This window comes from Narcine bancroftii, chromosome 10, assembly GCF_036971445.1.
Source record: "Narcine bancroftii isolate sNarBan1 chromosome 10, sNarBan1.hap1, whole genome shotgun sequence".
Classification (NCBI taxonomy): Eukaryota; Metazoa; Chordata; class Chondrichthyes; order Torpediniformes; family Narcinidae; genus Narcine; species Narcine bancroftii.
Window position 1 is genome coordinate 105,680,434 of NC_091478.1, and position 15,449 is coordinate 105,695,882.

The 15,449-nt window shown below is 42.4% G+C and overlaps 1 protein-coding gene across 1 annotated transcript in view; it reads right to left on the reverse strand.

Annotated features, from left to right (window-relative positions):
* LOC138745071 (rifampicin phosphotransferase-like) overlaps positions 1 to 15,449 on the reverse strand; it is a 140,375-nt gene that overhangs the window by 21,941 nt on the left and 102,985 nt on the right. Inside the window, exons 22-26 of the mRNA XM_069902142.1 lie at positions 13,404 to 13,499; positions 4,240 to 4,314; positions 3,135 to 3,227; positions 562 to 690; positions 172 to 253 (exon numbers count right to left, since the gene is read on the reverse strand). Of these exons, the coding sequence (XP_069758243.1) occupies positions 172 to 253; positions 562 to 690; positions 3,135 to 3,227; positions 4,240 to 4,314; positions 13,404 to 13,499 (475 nt within the window). The remainder of the gene's footprint in view (positions 1 to 171; positions 254 to 561; positions 691 to 3,134; positions 3,228 to 4,239; positions 4,315 to 13,403; positions 13,500 to 15,449) is intronic.

Consider the following 15,449-nt stretch of genomic DNA (forward strand, 5'->3'; position numbering starts at 1 on the left):
GCCTTGGATGCTATCTTGGAAATTGATCTCTTAGAAATGAAACATAGCATCAGGTTTGCTGCTCAATCCATAATATTTTGTAAGGCACCGTAGAATTGATGAATCCTGGAATTAGATGTGAGAAAATGCAGACATGTAATGACCTCCGCCCAAAAGATGCTTGTCACTTACTGGTTTTCTCTGACAAAATTGATATGACAATTGCATTCCACATTCCAGAGCTACATGATTTGGACACTGATATACACCATGCCTAAAAATAAAGAAAAGGACAACATTACAGCTGTAAAAGGTTTTTGAATGTCTTCCCAATAAAGGCACTTGTATTCCAGTGTTTTGATCATTATTTTTACCTTTCTTCATTTCATTCAGTTAAATTTTAAACATCAGATGACAGGTGTGGAGCTGTGCTATCCCCAACAGATCACAAAGCACCTCAACAGATGCCATGACTTCCACATTATTAGATTATTTTTGAGCAATTTAAAAGATAACAATATGACAGCCAGTTCCAAAATGTTACATCACATTGCAGTCATTTACATCTAATGAGACACCCACCTCAAAATAGTCTGGTAGCTGTCCATCTATGTTGAAGTAAAACTTCTGTGCATTGTTTGCAGATTGAATCTGGTAAGTTGACATCTTCTTCATTAATTTATTTACCCTTGATTCAGCAGTTAGGATATACTGCAAGTAATGAAACTTAAAATTACTAAATGGTACACAAACTTTCACTTGGTTTTGCATAATGTTGGTTCTGCAAAACAATGGCGATGGTGCCGGAGCTGTTGTTAATGGCAGTACGGCAACTGTTAAGGACCCGGGAAAGTGGGGAGCGAGACACACTGCTGCTCTACCACTCAGTTCTAATACCAACAGTTCTGTACAGGCTTTAAATGGACTGTGAAAGGAGCTGACAGAGTCTTTTATTAAATCCTGCAACCACAGGGTCTGTGCCCAGAAAAATTGCAGACACCAGCAGAGCAGTGCAGAGCACCAGAAAATGGGGAGAACACTGCCAGTTGAGAAGCAAAAGCATAGATGATTCTACAGGATGATGACCATAGCAGTGGATCAGTGGGGGGCTCAGCAGCTGAAGAACCCACACAGGCTACAGGCTGCTAGAGACTTGCGATTGAAGGACCAACACCGGCTGTGGGAAGATGGAGACTGGCTCGTGATAACTGGTACCTGAATCGGGATTTGAGAGGGTGCTAAGGCCAAGGACTCCCAAACGGCCTCAGATGTTATGATTGTATCGGAGATTTGGATCTGGAGCTCGGATTTCAGATGGTCTGTAGGAACGCTGAAGGTGAATCCATGGACACTTAAAAAGGGACCCTCTTTTTCATTGTTAGGAGCACCAGGCAATACTTGCCTTACAGCAGACAAAAGTTGAAGTATATCATGTATATTACATTTTTAATGTATTATTATGTCAATAAAAGGAACCTTTGATGTATGTAGAAGGTCATACATTGTGATCTCTCATAAATGATGATGTAAATAGAATAATTATGATGGAACAGTGTATTTAATCAATATTTGCCTTAATAAATAAATAATCTAGCTTATATTACTTTCATGCTATGGGATAAATTACAACCTGCATGATTATTTTTAAGTCACTCAACTAATATCCAGGGGTTTGGACAGTTAATTGGGGGCATGTTCAAATTACATCAACCATTGTGCAACTTTATCAAATAAATCTGGAAGGTTGTTTAATCACAGCATATCTGTCCATTCAGTGACACTACTTCCACAGCTCCTTGTGGTATGAACATTTGAGCTAAATTTTTTCATCTCTTGAGGGTAGAATTTTCTCCTAATTGCCATGTTAAATGAGCAACCCTTATTCAAATACTATGTCCATAAATAAGAAGTCTGCAGATGCTAGAGGAACTCAGGAGGTCACCAGCATCCCTGGAAAGCAACAGGCAGTCCATGTTGCGGGCCAGAAAACTGCATCAAGAATTCTCCTGATGAGATTCTAGGCCGAAACACTGACTGCCTACATTCTCTAGGAGAACTACACTGCTGTGTAACCTGCTGAGTTCCTCCAGCATTTTTGTATTTGTTCAAGAACTATGTCCTCTAGTTTTAGATTCTCGCAAGAGAAGTAGCTACTTTGTGAAGGTCACTCATAATCTCATATGTTTCTCACTTTTCAGAAGTCAAAAAAAAACTGTACAAGTCCTCATCATTAGCCCAGCAAATCAACTTTCTCTGAATTGGCCCCCGCTCTACCTCTCCAAATCTGCCTTGGAGTTTATTTTAAACATGAGCAACTCAGCAAGTCTTGCACCATCCATAGAGGGTAAAGATATATAATCGACATTTCAGGACTGAACACGTCAGTTATATATCTTTACCTTCTATGGATGCTGTGAAACTTGCTGAGTTGCTCATGTTTTTAATGATCACAGCATCTGCAGACTTTCATGTTTCTATTCTTGTTTTCCTCCCCACCTCATGGCAACCTGCTTTTCTGATTCCAAGTTCTGATAAGGGTCTTCAACATGAAATATTAACTCTGTTTCTCTTTTCACTGTACGATTTGACTTGCTGTATATCACCAGCACTTTTTCAAATTTCAGATTCCCAAGTTATTTGATTTTCATTTAAATCATTCTATCAATGCTTTATAAAATCATTTGTACTTGCATGTAACCTTTTATCTATTATCTATGCTGATACTATTCACATCTATATATAAAATTTATAAGGATCATTAAATATCTGTTAAATCAGTACTTTAAGGATCCTTTTAAAAGTAAATTTCCCTGAACATAAACCAGCAGAATAATTATGCTTTTCAAGAGTTTTGTTAATTTTCTGCAGAAATGGAGAAAGGAGCATGATTTCCAATCTGCATGGCTAATGTTCAAGCTCTGAACAACCTTATTATTTTACTTTAACAGAGATGTTAGCTCATTTTCAAGAATTAAATGCAGTTGGATGAAAGCAAAAGTTAAATTGGATTGAAGGATATGCCCACTTTATTTTTTACAAAAACACCATATTTTGGATACTTCAACTTTTATTTTGTTTTTCTTAACCAGCAACAATGCCATTCAAAACCTGTGTAGAAATTACATACATGTAGACTAAAATGTAAATAACCTTACATTAAGACATCCAATTGTATTGATAATTCTCTTCCACAGTGGTGATTTGCCGTAAATTAAAATAACATCGTGTAATGAAAGTTCATTCAGCACCTGTTAATACAGCAATACTTCACATTAGAAAGCAAGGGATTGGAGCAGGCTTAGATGATGGCCTAGTCTAACATTCAATAAAACTATGTGGCTAGTTTCCATAACTCTCAACTCTCTACAAATCAGATATCTGTGGTGGGAATGGCAATTTCAGTCACTTTCCACAATTCAGCCAGGACATCCTGGATCTGAGAAAACCTGGCATGCTTAATCTTTTAAAAGACACTGAAGAAAGTGATTATCTATTAGTTATGAAGAAGGTTTTGAGGACTTGAATTAAGACTTCAAAAGTAAGAAATTGTCTGAAATCAAGGACCATGGTAAGGTTCAGTGCAATTCATTTATTGCCAGAGCTGATGAATGTCCATCTTGAATCACTGCAGCCTTTCTAGGGAATGTGCTTCCATAGGTGTTCCTGGATCTGGACCCAGTGACACCAAACCATTTCCATAATTTGTGACCAAGAAAGGAAGCTGTAGATAATTCCCATGCACTGTTTACCCTTTTCCTTCAAAGAGATAGAGATCACGGGCATGGGTGATACTATGGGAGGAGCTGAGGCGAGTAATTGCAGTGTATTTTGTAGATGGTGTACAGTTCCACCACTGTACGCTGCCGATGAAGGGTATGAATGTTTATCACTCATATGGGTTCTTTTATCCTGGATGGCACTGAATGCATTGAGAGTTGTGGCACTGCACTCATCCAGGTTAGTGGAGAACATTCAATTAAACCACTGACTTGTGTCAAGTAGATTGTGGCAAGGGCTTGCAGTGTCAGGAAGTGAGCCACTTACCATTGTTGTGGCCAGACCAATTATTTGTCTGGTTAACAGCCCCCTGGATGTCAATGGTGAAGGACTGGTTGATATACCATGGAATGTCAAGGGTTGGTCATTAAACTGTGTTGTTGGCAATGGTTATTGTGAAATGTGGACAAGGAATTATACCCATGAGTGCAAACTGTCAGCATCTATATTTCTCCACCATGTAAATATCATGTCAAAAAGTACCCTTCCAAGCAGTACAAAGTCATTCATCATCTTCTTAGTAATGAGGTTGTTCTGTTCCATGTTACAATTAAAGCTCTGTAAGGAAAAATAAAAAAAATAAATCTTTTCGGTTTGGAATTTTTGCCCTCTTTCCCCACTTTAATATTCAGTTCATTGCAGCCCCAACTATTTAACTACACAATAATGCATTTAATGGAAGTTGTATAAACTCTTCTGGAGAGCAACCAAGTTCTGGTGATTGATTAACTACCAGGAAAGAGCAATAAATCATATAAAATACTGCTGTATCAAATAAAGCCATGACAAAGAAGGGATCTGAGTGATTCATTTAAAGAATTCTACATAAACGGCTGAAATCTGTTACTCTGCAAGATCTAAAAGGACTTTGGAAAGGAAAGGAAAGTTGAGAATAGGAAGAAATTCCTTTATCTCAGTGTTCTGAATTTTTCAAATCCTTTACTTCAGAAGATTGAAGATGCTCAGTTATTGCAAATATTTAAATGAAAATTAGTAGACTTTGGGCTCCAAGAAAATTAAAGAATTGGACAGTAATATAAAAGAATGATTGTTTCAATAGTGGAGTACAGAAAAATCCCCCCTTATCTGGAATTCAAGCAACTGGCAAAAGAAATCAGAGAAAATAAATAGGTAAAAAATATGAAAGGTTATAATTAGCTGCCCCTAGCAGTCAGTTCACCAATCCATGCAACATGCAATCTCAAGCAACCAGCAAATCCACTTATCCGCATATACCATTCCCCATGGGTGCTGGATTCTGGGGGTTTTACTGTACGTTCAAAAGGCAGCAGGAGGTATTCTGCACTTTTTAAAAAATGCTATAAGGTTAGAAATCAACTTAGCAGATCATCAGGACTTTCACACTCGATTGTATCTTTTAGCAAACTTAATTGGATTTGGAGACATTGTATAGCAAGTCTGTCCAAGATCCATCACCTTTCATAATTTTCAAGCTGAGACTTTTGTCCTCCTAAGAAACCAGATAGGAACTTGAAAATGACTGGTTTGCTAAATTCTTGGTCTTGCCATTTAAACTGAAGTCAGTTATTTGATTCCTTTCTATGTAAAATTAGTTTTACATTGACAAAAACCAAATGATAATTTGATGATAATCGCTGTCCAATGGGGCATTCTCCGATGCAATAAGCAAGATCAACCAGGATCAAACCAGGTATCGAAGCTGGGATTTGAGAGGGTGCTGAGGGCAAGAAGGGCTCCCGAAGGGCTTCAGGTGCTGAAGGCTTCCTGATTTGGATCTGGAGCTTGGATTGCCGATGGATCACACAGGAGTCTCTGCAGCTGCAGAGGTTGCTGGAGGGCTGAAGGTGAATTCACAGATACTTTGTGCCTCTGAAGGGACTTTCTTCTCCTTTTCCTTCTCCTGTACTGCAGGGGGCATCAGGCGACACTAATGGAGACTCTTTCCCTGATCTATGGCAGACAGAAGGCAATTTTGTGTAATATTACATGTTCTATATTATTACATGACAATAAAAGAATCTTGAATCTTGAGAAAGGTCAAGCTCTAGAAATATGCTTGTCATAGCCTCAGAATGAAAACCTTACTCTGCAAATTATCGAGGGTAAGTATCCACATGCCAACGCAGTTAACAGTGCGAAAGAATTTGCTTCAAATCTAGAATCAAGATGAAAATCTTTTTCAATCAATTCTGCAAAAATTTTTTTAAGGATTTAAATATGAATATAAGAACATTTTTATGGAAAGGTAAAATGGTGAGGGTTTCTTTGAAACAAATCACTTGGAAGTTTGATTTGGGAGGCTTGCAACTCCCCAATTCTAAAAATTATTATAGGGTTGCTCAGTTGAGATTTATTAATGTATTATCCACTTGGGTGGATATTGAATTCAATAAAATAGGAGAAATGAATTCACAAGATTTTATTTATTAACAGAATTCTATTAATAAATTTTGAAACATTTGATTGAGATCTGGAGTAAGATTGATAAAGAAATAGGTTCAAGAGGTTTACTCTCAAGGAAGACACCTTTAGTACAGAATAGACTTATTCCATTTTCTATAAATTGTAGCCGTGGCTACTCTGCTCCTGCAATAACACATACACAAGCAGATGGGTTGAGCTCAGTGAGCGGACTGGTTTATTCCAGGCTGCTGGTCTGCACGTATACTCCCAGCCCGGACCTGGCTGAGAACTGCGCCGGAGGGCGCTGATATCACCAGGGCGTCACGTGGTCCCCCAGCGCAGGTTTCTGAGCCCCGTGCCGAAAGGAAGGGAAACCCCCGACAGCGCCATTTTGGCTGGCTGCCCTGCTGCGTGGCTGGTTCGCCTGCCTCGTGGTGAGCCGCCACACAGCCCCCCCCCACCCCAGAACCAATACCAATGTCCTTTTTCACTGGGCAGCCTCACTTCTTGGGTTGGGCAACGACCACGGGCTCGGTGGGATCGAGGTGCGCTGGCTTCAGCCAGTCCATGGTAAACAGCTCCCGCCTGCTGCCAATGTCCAGCATGAACATTGAGCCAGAACGCTCGCTGTGGGCCTCGCCGAATGAAAACATACTCTGCAGAAAGCCGTGAATGTGAGATGGGTGGGTGCCTAGGGGTTCAAACAAGTCCAAGTGTGCCCTCAGCTGAGGAAGTAGTTCGTGCGGCGATCGCTGGGGATTGTGAGGTGCGTTGATGAACTCACCAGGTAGTGCCAGGAGTGAACCATAGACCAGCTCAGCTGATGATGCCTGCAGATCTTCCTTGGGAGTAGTGCAAATGACCAGGAGCACCCAAGGCAGTTCGTCTGCCCAGTTGGGACCGGTGAGGTGGGCCATGAGTGCTGACTTAAGGTGGCGGTGCAGACGTTCGACCAGTCCATTGGCCTGTGGGTGGTAGGCCATGGTACGGTGTAGCTGGATCCCCAACCTGTTGGTGAACTGTGCCCACAGCGCAGATGTGAACTGGGCGCCCTGACCACTAGTGAGGTGACCCGGGACGTCGAACTGGGTGACTCAACTATGCAACAGTGCTTGGGAGCAAGAGTTGGTGGAGGCATCTAGCATTGGGATTGCCTCGGGCCAGTGAGTGGTGCGGTCCACGACCATAAACAGGTAAGGGCCCGACGATGTCCACGTGAATGTGGCTGAACCATTCCCGGGCATTCTTGAACTCCTGAACGGGCACCCTGGTGTGCCTGTGCACCTTGGACTTCTGGCAATGGATGCATGTTTTGGCCCAGCCCGCGATCTGCTTCTGCAGCCCATGCCATATGAACCGTTTTGCCACCATCCGGACCGTGGACCTGATGGATGTATGTGAAAGGTTGTGGATGTGACGGAAGACCTGTCTGCGCCACTGCTGGGGAACCACTGGTCGCAGGGTGCCCAAGGAGATATTGCACAGGATGGTGCCTTCACCGCTCGGAGTTGGGAGGTCTTGGAACTGCAGGCCATTGTTAGCGGTCTTGAAGACCCTCATCTCCTCATCAGATTCCTGGTCCCGGGCTAGATAGTCAAAGTTGAGGCCAGGTGTCAGCGCGCAGTTGGCCGGTCACGAGAGTGAATCAGCAACCATATTGTCCTTCCCTGCCTTGTGCCGAAGGTCGGTGGTAAACTCCAACACGGAGGAGAGGTGACGCTGCTGACCAGGGATCCTTTGCCATCACGAGGGCCTGAGTGAGGCGTTTGTGGTCGGTGAAGATGGTAAAAGTCCTCCCCTCCAAAAAAAATAGCGGAAATGCAGCACCGCCAGGTACATACCCAGTAACTCGCGGTCGAAGGCACTATACTTGCGTTCCGGTGGGCGGAGCAGGCAGCTGAAGAATGCCAGTGGCTTCCAATGTCCATTCACCTGCTGCTCCAGGAAGGCACCGACAGCTGTGGCAGAGGCATCGACAGAGAGTGCCATATGTAGGTCAGTGGGCGAGCATGGTGGCCTTCGCGAGGGCGTCCTTGAATGCGGTGCAGGCATCTGGGTTCCAAGTGAGCATCTTGTGTTTGGCCACGATGAGGGTGAATAGCAGCTGCCTGATGTGCACAGCTCCAGGGATGAAGCAGTTGTAAAAGTTGACTATACCCATGAACTCCTGCAGCCCCTTGAGTCTGTCCGGGCGTGGGAACTCCCTGATAGCGGTGACCTTCGCAGTGGCGGGTGCGGTTCCTTCAGCCATGATAGTATGGCCCAGGAACTGCATGGACTCTTTCCAGAACGGACACTTGGCTGGGTTGATGGTAAGGCTGAAGTCTGCCAGCCGGGAGAAAAGAGCACGTAGGTGGGCGTTGTGTTGCATCCGGTCCTTGCTGTCGACAAAGATGTCATCCAAATAAGTAAAGACAAAATCCAAGTCCCTGCCCACAGAGTCCAAGAGGCGCTGGAAGGTCTAAGTGGCATTCTTGAGCCCAAATGGCATGCGCAGGAATTCGAACAAGCTAAAGGGGGTGATAATGGCTGTCTTGGGTATGTCCTCAGGGTGCACCGAGATCTGGTGATATCCGCGCACCAGGTCAACCTTGGAGAAAACTCTCGCACCATGCAGGTTGGCCGTAAAGTCTTGGATGAGAGGGATGGGGTAATGGTCTGGAACGGTTGCCTCATTGAGCCATCGATAGTCTCCACAGGGACGCCAGCCACCGGAGGCTTTTGGGACCAGGTGGAGCGGCGAGGCTCATGGGCCGTCAGACCGCCAAATGATCCAACAGGTGCAAAAACTCCTCCTTCACTACCTGGAGTTTGTCAGGCGGGAGCCGGCATGCCTTGGCGTGAACCGGTGGGCCTTGGGTGGGGATGTGGTGGAACACCCCGTGGCGCGGCGAGGCAGCGGAGAACTGTGGCTTGAGGAGTGTCAGGAACTCATCTCTGGGTGTGCTGATCGTGGCCATCTGCAGTTGCTCCAAGCGGGAGGCGTTGAGGCGAATGGCCTGGAAGGTATGGGAGTCGACCAGGTGCCTACCTCGAATGTCCACCAGAAGCCCGTGTGTGAGGAGGAAGTCTGCACCCAGGATGGCAGTCGGGAGGGATTAGACAGAGAACCTCCACGTGAAATTCCGTTGGCCGATCTGGAAGTGGACTGTCTTATCTCCATATGCCCGGATTGCCAATGATTTGGCTGCACGGAGGGGAGATCCACGAGGTCGGTACCTGAAATCGAAGGCCGTGGCTGGGATGATGCTGATCTGGGCTCCAGTGTCAACGATGAACCGCTAGCCGCTGACTGAGTCCCGCATGTGTTGGCCAGCCGCCGCAGCCAGTAACAGCGACCAGCCTGGTCATTTCCCTGGAAAGAGCAGGGCTGATTACACTTCTGAGCCTTGGCTCTCCAGCGCTGGTGGTAGAAGCAGAGGCCTGAAGCAGATGCTGTGGCCTTAGTTATGCTCTTGGGGGCTGCTGCTGGGGCTGGGTGCTATATTGCAGCACTAGGGACGGGCTTGGCATGGTTGTGCCCATGCCTCGTGACCTGCTGGACCACTGAGCCCTCCGGGAATCATGCAAGCCATAGTTCTTGGGCATTCTGCACGACCTCAGGTCAGTGAAACTCTCCTGGACTAGCAGCAGCCAGATGTTCCTGGGCATATGGTCAAGGAAGATGCGCTCGAAGAGTGGGCAGTTGGTGTGCTCACCCATGAGCGTGAGCATCTCATCCATCAGTTCCATTGGGGACCTGTCCCCCAGGGCGTCAAAGTGCAGCATCCGAGCAGCACGCTGGTGTCTGGATAGTCCGAGGGACCCGGTAAGCACTCACTTGATGGTCTCGTATTTGTCCTCGGCAGGTGGGTGCTGAGCGAGGTGCAACACACGTCTGGCAGTGGCCTGGTCCAGGTCAGCGACCACATGGTAGAATTTGGTCGTGTCAGATAAGATGTGGCAGAGGTGAAACTGAGTCTCCGCGTGGCCGAACCGATCAAATTCCTACAGGATCCAATGCTATTTCTATTAGGCAATATTAAAGGCACTACACCCAAATTAAAATTAAATATGTATCAAATAAAGTTTGTAAAAATGGCCTTAGCAGTATCTAGGAAATGTATTGATATAACTTGAAAACCAGATACAGAATGGAGAGATGGAATGTGGAAATTCATAGTGTATACCACTTGAGAAAATTGCATATAGTTTAAGAATAGATATATATTTTGGGAAGTGTAGTACCCATATTTGCAGAGTGTTGGAATGAATGCTTAATCATTTCTCTGGTAACCTCAATCCTTGGTGACCTCCTTTATTTGATGGTAAATAGGGCAAATATGAAAGATGGCAGCATTAAAATTATAGGAATATGGTAGTTTCCTGATCCTTTGAAACAAAGAGTAGTCTTTATTTTATGCTTAAAGCCAGTGTTAACAGATGGGCACACAACTTTATCATAGTGTGGTTATAGGTACTGTTTGAACTTGGTTGAGTTTGGATCAGCATGTGCATAAAAAAAATGGAAGAATATGTTCATATGATCAAGTTTGTACTCTTACCTATTTTAATACTTCAGAGTGAATGAATCTGAACAACTGGATTAGTTATACAGTGGGCTGTATACTTACTGTTATCTTCATTGGACACAAAACTTCATATATACAAGTCGAATCTCCAACCTGTAATGTCAACTCTTTCTCTTCCTACAAATGTATCTGACCTGTATTTTCATAATTTTGTGTTTTTATTTTCAATATTCAACCTCTGCAATTTTTTTTGAGTTTCAAAAAATGTGTTATTTTGAGTCAGATTTGTATCAAATTGTGGGACCAAGTTTGTATTTTACTTCCTAAGTCATCTGCTAATATTTTTACTCTGGACGAGCCATTCTCAACATTTTTGGCTATTGCTCCCTGAGAACGCCACTCAAAGTTTATGGACTCCCTTCCCTGTGAAGCACTCAAGTTTAGTTAGTTTTTTCTGCATTTCTCTCTTATCAACTACATAAAAAACCTAAAAAATAATTTGATTTCAGTCTGTGGCCCCCTTAATGTGTTGCGCCCCTGAGGTGGTTGGGGTGGGGCGGGGGGGGGGGGGGTGCACTTATGGCTGGATCCCCACCAGGGCTTTTTTTTTTTAAACACTTTATTTTAAAATTAAGATTCAAAAGTTCAATTTTTCAATATTTATGAAACACACCATTTGAATAGATGCACCATACCAGCTTAATTCATTGCAGATTTTGTTTATGATATTTAGTTTTCACTCAGTTTAAAATTCTAAGCTGTTACAGCTAACAGAAGTTCTGTCAATGTGCAAATAATGAAGTGGAGAACCTAGCATGAGTCATGGAAGAGCACAACTTAGAAATGGCCCTTTATCCCAGCAGGTCTACTTCCACAATTTGTTTTTCCTATTGTTCCTCATGGATCAGAATCACATCCTTTCATGACTTGTCTAATCAAATATCTGTGTAAATACCTCTTAATGTAATCATCATATATGATTGCACCAACTTCTTATGTAAAAAGGAAATTCTGCTCAAATCCCCTTTAAAACCTTCGCCAATTACTTTAAACCTATGCAAATTATATTGCAAATCTGCACCCCGTTGTTTTTGATATGCCACCATGGGAAAATGATTTTATCTGTCCTATCTATGTATCTTATTATTTTATACTGCTCCAACAGGGCATTCCTCAGCCTTTTTTCCAATACCAGTGCACACTCTGCTATAACAGCGTGAGCAATCTGGGTTCGAATCCTGTGCTGTCTATCAGAAGTTGATATGTTCTCAGGTTTCCTCCAAGTGTTCCTGTTTCATCACACTCTCCAAAAACATAAGATTAATTGTGTGTAATTGGCCTGCACAGGTTTCATGGGTCAGAAGAACCCTTTGCCATGCTGTTTCAATTTAATAAACAAGTCCGGTCTACCATCTAGTCCAGGCAACATCCTGATGTACCTCTTCTGTGCTCTCTCCAGCAAACTGCATCCTACCTCTAAAGTGGTGATCAGAACTGCACACAATGCTTCAAGTGCTGGCTTACCAGTATTTTGTAAAGTTGCAACATGATGTAGATTTAAATAATGTGAATTTAAGGGAGAGATTGATAGGTTCTTGATTAGCTAGGGCTTCAAAGGTTATGGGGAGAAGGCCGGGCAGTGGGGCTAGTGGGAAAATGGATTAGCTCATGATTGAAAGCAGGACATCAATGGAATGAAGAGCCAATTTCTACTCCAATATTTTCTGACATTATAGTCTCTTATGGATCTTACTTAAAACAGAGGAATTTCTTTTGCCAGGGAGTGGTGAACCTCTGGAATTTGCTACCACGGAGACCAGCTCGTTGGGTGTATTTAAGACAAAGATTAATAGGTATCTGGACAGATATCAAAGGTTATAGGGAGAAAGCAGAGGAGTGGGGCTGAGTGGGAGAATGGATCAGCGCATGATGGAATGGTGAAGCCAACCCAACAGGCCTACTTCTGCTCCCATGTTTTCTGCCTCATATTATCCACCTCTTTATACCCACTTTCAGTGAACAATGCACTCTCTTTGTTTATCATTATTATTTAGTGCCCCATCATTTACTGTCCTATCTTAATTTGACTTCCCAAAAATATTTCATGTATCAGAATAAAATTAAGTTCTGAAAGCTGATGCTCTACCCAACTTTTCATTCGACCTATATTCTGCCCTAGATAACTTTTCTTGCTGTCCACAACTCCATTAATTTTCATGTAATTTGCAAATTTACTTATATGACCACTCAAATTTTCATCGAACTAATATATATATATATATATATATAACTAATCATACCTCTCCTACGTTCACATCCAGGTCATCGATATATCACAAACAACGAGAGTTCCAACAGTGATCATAATGGTACACCACGAGTTACATGCAGTCAATCAGAAAAGCATTCCCCCACCACTACCACCTGTCTCCTATCACAAATCAACTTTGGATTGGATCCATGTGCCTTAATCTTCCAGACCAGCAAATCTTTCAGGTCCTTGTCAAATGCCCACAAAGTCTATAGGCAATGTCTGCCACCCTTCCTTCATCAACCTTTTGAGTTACCTCCTAAAAATTCAATCAAATTAGTGAGACAGGACTCCCCCTCCCCCCACCCCCATCGTGTTGGGACAGATACCAAATGAATGTCACAAAAAGCTATGCTCCCTGCTTTAAGAACATGTATCCATCTTTCACAGATATGTGGAAAGGGATAATATATAGTAAAGGCATTTACCTTGAAACTTACCATTAGATTTATAAAGAAGTGAGAACAACAGATTCCGATGAGCTTATGGTTGTAGGGTGAAAAGCAGGAGATTCCTCCTGATTTTATGGAAAATTCCTAGATAAATTACATTATGATGTATGTAAACAATCTTCAACAAAAAAACACAATTTTAAATATAAACATGAATTCTCCAATCTCTTGTTATTTAATTCTTATTTATTTGAAGTCTGCACTGCAAAATGTGGTGCAAATACAGTTTTGCAATTAACACCAGTGCTATTTGAATTTACATCAACATACCATTGTCTTTAAATTGATGCTAAGGTAGCTACTGCAATGACTTGTTTGTCAAACTTGAAGATGGAATTGAATATCACACCAAGCGATTTGATGTGTGGTTTAATGAGGGTGGATTAAGTTACGGAGGGTATTGGAGATATTTTTGGTGGAGTTGGGGTGGGGGGGGGGCAAATAGGATGATCTCATATTTGGTTTCATTTAGCTTCAGGAGGTTTAGAGCCATCCAACACTTTATGTCCTTTAGACAGTCAGAGAATATACTGAAAATCTTCAACTTATTTGTATGTGCCTTGGGATTCATCACAAGCTAACAGTGGCAAATGTGCAATACAGCCTCAGTTATGTGTTCTCATTTGCTTCCAAATTTGACCTTCATTTCAGAAGTGGAGTTCAATGTCAGCTGGAAATTAACTTTCAGATGTTTGGTTCTTGGAGGTTTTCAGCCGTAATTATCTGCTTAACCCTGATAAACAATTTACTTTCCCATTAGATATTACAAAATTTAAAGAATTTTAAAAGATTTTGTTCCAAAATTGTTGTCTTAAATATTTCACCTTTTAATGTAATCATTTAATGATTTGGGTCCAATCCTGGCCACTGGTGCAGCCCATGAGGAGTTTATACATTTTCTGTGTTTCTTTGAGTGTTCCAGATCATTCCTACCAGACAAAGACATGCAGGGCAGTCGGTTCTTAACCACTGAAAACTGCCCCTTATGTGATGATAAGGTGGTAGAATCTGGACTGAAATATGAATGCAGGGAGAATAAAATGGAATTAATGGATATTCAATAGCTGATACTAACTGTGGACTGGGAGATTTGTTTTTGTGCTGTTGACTTTCAATTGTCATTTTTGTCTGAAATAATTTAGAACAGAGATGAAGAGAAATTTCTTCAGCCAGAAAATGGTGAATCAATGGAATTTGTTGCTACAGATGCTCGTGGAGGCCAAGTCATTAGGTATATCTGAACCAGATTCTGATAAGATTCTTTATTCGGAAGGTTGTCAAAGGTTATTGGCAGAAAGTTGGCATGGGGTTGAGAGGAAAAATACATCAGCCATGATTTGAAAGGTAGAGCAGACTTGATGGGCAGAATGGCCTAATTCTGCAATGACATTCAATAGCCTATATGGTTCAATGTTTAAAGAGTTGATTAAAAATGTGTCCATCTTATTTTCTTGTATGAGACAGGTGTCTGAAAAGAAAAATATGAATGCGAACTTAATGAGGGAGTTGGTCTCCACTCTTTTATTGTCATTGATTTATATATCCTGTGCCTTGAATTTTAAGTTCACACTCAAGTGAAGCAGCTATCTTTATGTTGCAAAGATAGATAACCACCCTTTCAGGCCTTAGCCCACATCCAGGTATGAGCAATAAGTTTTGGTTTGGCTCGGGTCTGAAATGATGGTTATGTATCTTTATCTTTGGTACATAAAGAACAACGTATGACTTGTTGAGATAGAACCATAGACATTACAGAACAGAAACAGGCCCCTTTGGCACTTCTAGTCTATGCCGAACCATTTTTTTTGTCTAGTCCCACTGACCTGCACTCAGTCCATATCTCTCCCATCCATGTACATGCCAAATCCTTATTAAATATTAAAACATTCACCACTTCAGCTGGCAGCTCGTTTTGCACTCCCACCACTCTCTGTGTGAAGAATTTTCCCCTCCTGTTCCCTCTAAACTTTTCCCCTTTTACCCTTAACCCATGTCCTCTGGTTTGTACCTCACCTCCCCTCAATGGAAGAAGCC